This window comes from Talpa occidentalis, unplaced genomic scaffold (assembly GCF_014898055.3).
Source record: "Talpa occidentalis isolate TD23 unplaced genomic scaffold, MPIMG_talOcc4v2.1 talOcc4.2, whole genome shotgun sequence".
Lineage (NCBI taxonomy): Eukaryota > Metazoa > Chordata > Mammalia > Eulipotyphla > Talpidae > Talpa > Talpa occidentalis.
This window is the reverse complement of record NW_023602073.1, coordinates 32543599-32550385: the sequence shown is the minus strand read 5'-3', so window position 1 is coordinate 32550385 and position 6787 is coordinate 32543599. Positions and strand designations below refer to the sequence as shown.

The 6787-nt window shown below is 56.3% G+C and overlaps 1 protein-coding gene across 1 annotated transcript; it reads left to right on the top strand.

The window, feature by feature from the left end:
* Positions 1 to 513: 513 nt before the first annotated feature.
* LOC129146266 (golgin subfamily A member 2-like) lies at positions 514 to 6371 on the top strand. The gene is made up of 8 exons (XM_054698089.1): positions 514 to 662; positions 2330 to 2634; positions 2670 to 2694; positions 5547 to 5649; positions 5742 to 5848; positions 5920 to 6073; positions 6157 to 6242; positions 6336 to 6371. The coding sequence occupies exons 1-8, from the start codon at positions 561 to 563 to the stop codon at positions 6369 to 6371; spliced, it is 918 nt and encodes a 305-aa protein (XP_054554064.1). The 5' UTR covers positions 514 to 560.
* The last annotated feature ends 416 nt before the right edge of the window (positions 6372 to 6787 follow it).

Sequence of the window (6787 nt, the reverse complement as noted above, 5' to 3'; positions counted from 1 at the left end):
CCCCCAAAGACCAACAATGCACATAGTGGTTGATTTTTCAAAGTGATGAATTCAATTTTAGCTTGGGAGTGGGAAATGCAGGCTTAGGAGAAAGGGGGCTTTTGTTACAGGTACAAGGGTTCAGGTGAGTTTTGTAGCAGAACTGCAAAGTACCTGAGGTTCACCAGAGATGAGTGACTGGGACATCCTCCCCACTGTCTTTTAAAAATCAACTGGACACTTACCATCTCCCATGGGCCCTTGGCAGCAGACACTTTGCTAGGCGGCAAGGTGGGATGTGGCAACTGAGGGAGCAGTTGGCTCTGAAGGGTCTGGAGGCTGGAGGGGGTGGCCTTTCAGACTGATGTGTAGGTGACGTGGGAGTCCCGGCAGAGGGTGGGTGCAGGAGATGATCAGGATATCGGAGCCCAGAGAGCGCTTGGCAAGAAGGTAAGGTGCCTGGGTGCCCTGGGCTGGAAGATGACCTCATCCTGATGTGGGAGGGGACACCAAGCTCTGGGTCTCCAGCTGCATTGGGTGGCATCTCATTGTTTCTTCTGTCTGTCCAGTCCCATCAGAACATGGAGGTGACCGGCTCGCTCCAAATGGAGCAGCACACCAAGAGCGAGCTGGCCACGAAACTCGGCCAGCTGCAGGAGAAGCTGACAGAGCTAAAGGAGCTGGTAAGTCCTGTGCCAGCTGGGAAGGTCTCAGAGGCCTCCGGGAGGGAGGTTTTTAGGCCACAGAGGTAGCTCCAACTCAGGGCTGGGAGGCACCGGTTACCCTGCAGTCCTGCCAGGTCCGTGACCACCTGTGCCCAGGGTCTGACATGGAGTGGTGGGTTCCCCGGGACTGCAGGTCACCTGCCCCGCTGGAGGTTGAGCCACTAAGGCAGAGACAAGGAGACGTGGAGACATCCTTTTTCCAGACTTGGCTCCGGGGTTGCGCTTCACTGAACAGGGCTGAGCCTCAACATTCTTCACTTCAGAGAGCACTAGAAAGCAGTTCTGCTGCAGTTGAAGGAAGGGGCCTGGGCAGGTGGCAAAGTCCCACAGTGCCTGTCCCCCCCCCCATTTGTGGGTGCAGATCTGGGAGTTGCCTCGGTGGTCTCCACTCTGTTGCTCCACCACAAGTCCGTTGAGACAGTTGCTGCTCAGAACTGCCCTTTTCTGCACGCTTCCTGGGTTATGGGCAGGACCAATCAGGTGGAAGCTCTGAGCTGATTGGTGCTAAGTGGTCCAGTCAGCCAAGGATGAAGATGGTCCAGGGCCTCCCTGGTGGCCTAGGGGTTAAGTCTCGGCACATCACCACTGCTGCCTGAGTTTGATCCCTGGCCGGGAGCTGAACCACAGGGCGCAGCAGACCTCTCCTGCCTTGCCGGCTGCTCCCCTCAGCAGTGTGTTTCAGTCAGTCTGTCTGTTCTGCTCACTCTACACCTCTGGCCAATACCCCAGTTCTTCTGCACAAAAAAGAAAAATGGTCCAACCAGACTTGATGTTGGGACACCCTGAAGAGTGATATAAGCCAGGGTTAGAGGGAGCTGAGGGGCTCCGTTCCAACCTCCAAAGAAAGAAGGGGAAGACTCTGTTCCTGGCCTCTGAAGAAAGGAGGGCCAGAAGCTGAAAGAAGAAAAGCAGCATCCAGTAGCCAACCTCTGCGGGAGGAAGAGAGGATGAAGACCTCTGTCAGAGACTGGGCCTCCAGTCCTGTGTCTGACATCACCGGAAAGCAGCACCAAAGGCTCCGGCCTCGTGTCTGAAAGAGCTGTTTGTTGTTGGTGTTGTCCAGCAACTCACAAAGAACGTTTTAACACTTTGTGTCTCTGACATCACCTGGGATCCCAACTGAAAAGGGTAGTCACAGGGCATGAATGGGATGCCAGGATAGGCCGCAGTCGCACCCACCTGCCCAGCCTCTAAGACAAGAGAGCTGCCAAAAAGCCCCAAAGTCAAAACCAAAGGCTGGAGCAATACAGACCCCATACGATAGGGGCCTACAGGTTAGAGCCGATGGAAGGATAGTGCCCGGTAGGGGACTCATCACTGTGGTTCTCAACCATGTGCACAATTGCAAGAGACTTCAGCCTCTGTAAGCAACCACCTTGGGGTTTATTTTACAAATGGGAAACGGAGCTTACTGTAGCCACAAGTGGTGTCTACCTCAGCCAGGTACTGTCCACCAGAAGTACAAGTAGGGTTCCAATCCCCTGTCACCAGGAGTGCTGAGCAGCACTGGTCAGTAGTGATGGTCACTACTGGTCTCCCTGAGGTAGCGTCTAGCAGAGGCAGCTGGGTTCCAATGACAATTTGGAGGCCAACTGCCACCTGCCCTCACCCCCCGCGTCCTGCAGGTGGAGGAGAAATATCAAGAGGCTCAGGAGCTGCAGCAGCAGCAGGACCACTACCTTAGTCACCTTCAGCAGTACATGGCCGCCTACCAGAAGCTCGTGGCTGCCTACCAGCAGCTGGCCAACGAGAAGGACGTCCTGCAGAAGCAGGTGCTGCTTAACACCCAGCTTGTCAACTGGATACAGCACGAAGAAGAGCAGGGCAAGATGGAGGTCGAGTTGGCCCGCCAAGAGCTGCTGGAAACACAGGTGGGGCAATTGGAGTGCCAGACACCCTGTGGCTGCCCGAGCAGGAAGACCTGCGAGCAGCATCCCTTCTCATTCTTTCCTGTCGGCCCCACTGAACCTCCTGGCTCGGACTGGAGAAAGTGAGTGGGACTTCAGCAGAGGAGGGGTTTGCAAGAGTGGAAGCCACCCTTAGGACAACTTGGATCCTTCTCCTTTGGGGACTTGCTGGCGCAGGGTTGCACAGAGAGGAGGGAGCAGAGCTTGCTGGCTCTCCGGGCTGCTTCAGAACCCAGGTGTTCTTTGAGCCCCTCTGGCTGCCCCCCAACAGTAAATGGACTGAGCAGTGAGGAGGAGGAGGAAGAGAACAAGGGCCCCCTGCCAAAGCTAAGCATCCCTGACGACCTAGACAGCCGCGAGGCCATGGTGGGGAGAGTGTGCCTGGGGAGACCCACAGGGCCCTTCAGGGAGCCATGGAGAAACTGCAGGTGAGTGTGTGTAAGGCAGGAAGGAATGGCCACAGGGCAGGTTTTCTGATCCAGCAGACCAGGTACAGGAGAAGTGAGTCCTGGAAGCCTCAGTGACTTTTGCAGGCTTTTATTGGGATTTACCGGGTACATGGCAGGCAGGGGTGCTGGGGGGGTCAGGAGGCAGACAGGCCTCCCAGCCCCCAGCAAGTCTTCACTCTTTCTGGGCTCTCCGGCGTTCTCTGATGGTCTCTGCTTCTCTGCTGTCTCGGTTCTGCTTCTGCTTCTCTGCTGCTGCTGGCATTCCCATGACGCCGCCCTTAAAAGCCCAGTCTTGGGCTTCCCCGGTGGCACAGCGGTTGAGGGCTGGGTTCTGAAGCTGCCCGCAGCCTCCGCGGTGCCGGTTTGATTCCTGGCCGCAGGGCGAGGGTCCCACATGGCGCGCGGACCTCTCCTGCCGCCCGCTGCTCCCTCAGCAGTGTACTTCAGTCCTTCTGCCTGCTCTGCTCCCCGCTCTGGCTCTGGTGAATTCTCTCACCCTCCCGCACTTCTGACTGTACCCAGTGTTTGTATGAATAAATAAATAAATCTTTAAAAAAAAAAAGAGACAGACTTCACAAAGTTCATTTAAAATAAATAAATAAATAAATAAATAAAAGCCCAGTCTTAGCCCAGGTGAATCCCATCTACCTATACCCACACCCTACTCCAGGTGCCCGCATCAGGCATGCATTCGGGACCACAGGGTTCCATCATCCATCCTAATGGCGGGAGGGCAGAAAAGCCTGATACTTTTACCTGCCAGACAGTCTATACGAGTTATACACACGTTTCTCTTGGCGAATATGAACACTGCAGCCATGGCCCACAAAAGCAAATGAAATACATCACAATGTAATATAACAGAACACAAATAAGTCCAGGCAGGGCACCGACCTGGGGGCAAAAGACTGTTGGCACCAGTAGATGATCCACCACTTCAGCTGCCGAAGGCACTGCTCATGCGAGAGAGGGAACCACTCAGGCATCTGCCGTCACTGGCCAGGAGCCCTCAGGCCTCCTGGCCCCCTCCAGCTGGGGTCTTGGCCACAAGCCACACACTGCATCCACCCCCAGGATGCACTCACTCTTGGGTTGGCGATTCTGTACTCTTTGGGGGTAATCGCCCAACCCTCAGGGTTTCTGTCTGCAGTCGCTCCAACACTCGGCTTTCATAGCCACCAATGCGACACGCAGGCCCCTGCCCTCAGGCCAGCCCACTGCACAAGCACATGGGTCGGGGATCTGTGGTTGCAAGCGCCACATGCGGCCTCTCTTGGGTCCCCTCTTTGGCTGAGGGCCCCACCACAAGCCACGTTCCCTGCCCGTCCCCCAAGGACGGGTTCCTCAGCTCCTCACCCTCACTCAGCAATGAACAGGGCAACACCCACAGGTGATTTTAAGAGACTCACTGGCCTTCTTTAGCTTACACAGTGCTTAACAGCCGCTCAGGGCTTCCCGAACTTAGCACCAGCTTTTGCCTTCTCAGTTGGCTTTTTCTCCTCTGCCTGGCTACTGGGCAATACACTGGCTGCTTTTGGCCACCAAGGCCCACTGGCCACCCCCAGATTCCCATCTCTGGGGGTGTACAATCCCATCCTCCCCCAGGGTCCCCAAAACATATCAAACTTGCCAAGGTCCTCCCCCTTCTGGCGGGATTGTTAGTCCATTAGTCCAAGTTCATCGGCTTTTCCCTTTGTCCACACTGGGGAGCTCTGAATCGTGGTCCTTTCTTCCCGACGATTCTTGCTGCCTCGGGGATCATTGGCTGGTCCTCTCGGGCGTCTCCTCCTCCAGGCGAGGTCTCATCCCGCAGCTTCCGGACCTTTTCCATCCCCTGTGCCGCCATGACACGTCCAGCGCTGTCACAGGCAGACACTGTCTGCTGCTCCTCAGTCCCTCCCGGTCTTCGGAGGGCTCCATACCCGTCTGCATGGATCACCTTGCCGACTTACGCCAATTGTAAGGCAGAAAGGAATGGACACGGGGCAGGTTTTCTGATCTAGCAGACCGGGTCCAAGAGAAGAGAGTCCTGGAAGCCTCAGTGGCTTTTGCAGGCTTTTATTGGGATTTACCATGTACATGGCAAGTAGGGGTGCTGGGGGGCTGGGAGGCTGACAGGCCTCCCAGCCCCTAGCAAGTCTTCATTCTTTCTGGGCTCTCCGGTGTTCTCTGGTGGTCTCTGCTGCTCTGTTCTCTCGGTTCTGCTTCCGCTTCTCTGCTTCTGCTGGCGTCCCAGGGACGCCACCCTTAAAAGCCCATCTTAGCCCAGGTGAATCCCATCTACCTATGCCCACAGCATACTCCAGGTGCCTGCATCAGGCTTGCATTCAGAACCACAGGGTTCCGTCTTCTATCCAAATGGCGGGAGGGCAGAAAAGCCTGATAGTTTTTTCTTACCCTACAGTGTGGTTCTCCGGAGGGCTGGGCGGGCTGGGTGCTGGGCAGGCCAGCACTGCTGAGCCCCTGAGCCCACTGTCTGGCTGCAGGGTCACTTTACCGAGCTCATTCAGGAGAAAGTGGACTTACAGGACTGGATGGAGGAGCTGGAGCATCGATGTATCCAGATGTCTGGAGAGACTGACACCATCGGTGAGTGGGGAGGCCTGTGCCCTGCAGCTGGGGAGCTATGCAGAGGCTGGGGAGACCCCAGCAGCTGAGCTATCTACACACCCTCCCCCTAGGAGAATACATTGCTCTCTACCAGACCCAGAGAGCAGTGATGAGGAAGGAGCACCAAGAGAAGGAGGAGTCCATAAGCCAGCTGGCCCAGAACAAAGAGGAGATGAAGGTAGTCAGAGCTCTGGCTCCATGGTGGTGCAGCTGGGGGCAGGGCGGGCTTCTGAGTGTCTCTGCTTCCAGGTGAAGCTGTTAGAGCTGCAAGAGCTGGTTTTGTGGCTGGTGGAGGTGCACAACAAATGGCGGGTGAAGCTCCAAGCACCTGCCCAGAACCCTGCTGCTGAGCCCACTAGCGCATGCCTAGCCCCCAAGGAGCCTGGTGCTGCCAGCGGCCAAGGTGAGGAAAGCCCCGCACGGGCATCTAGGCAGGAGGAGCACACTCCGCCAGGCACACAGCATCCTGTCTCTGTCTCTCTAAAGCACGGAGTGAGGTGAGCCTCGTCCACGACGTGCAGCCGACCCAGGGCGAGGCCCATCTGGGCCTGACTCCCCTCGAGAACACCTCTGTGCAGCAGATCATTCAGTTGCTTCAAGAAATGCAGAACCCCCAGGAAGGCGTCACCATTGGAAACAGCCGGTGTATTCCCTTCTTCTACCAGGCTGATGACAACAAGGTGAAGATAATGGTGGTCTAGGCCACCGGCATGGGCCGGGGGCTCTGCCCCCACCTGGCCCTCACCAACCCATCCCTGTTCCCAGGCTATCCCCCCCCGTCCTTTGGCTCTCCTTCCCAGTTGTCCTTTCATCCCTCGGCTTAAAAAAGGGGTCCAACAACTCCCCTATCTAATAGGGGGAAACAGGTGTAGACCCTAGCCTCTTAGGTCAGGGCTGTGTCTTAATCTCTGGGCTATTCATACTTCCAGAGACAAGGAGCTAGAAACATCCAACTAGTTATTTAGGGGGCTCCCTTCTACAACATAGGGGCTCCTTGATGACCAATTGAATCCTTACCAGGCCTTCCTGCAGAGGGCCTAGGTTATATCAGGCAATTTGGGGCCACGTGCCACCCCCACCCTACCCCAACCATGTGGAGTGGGGCAGCATTTTGAAG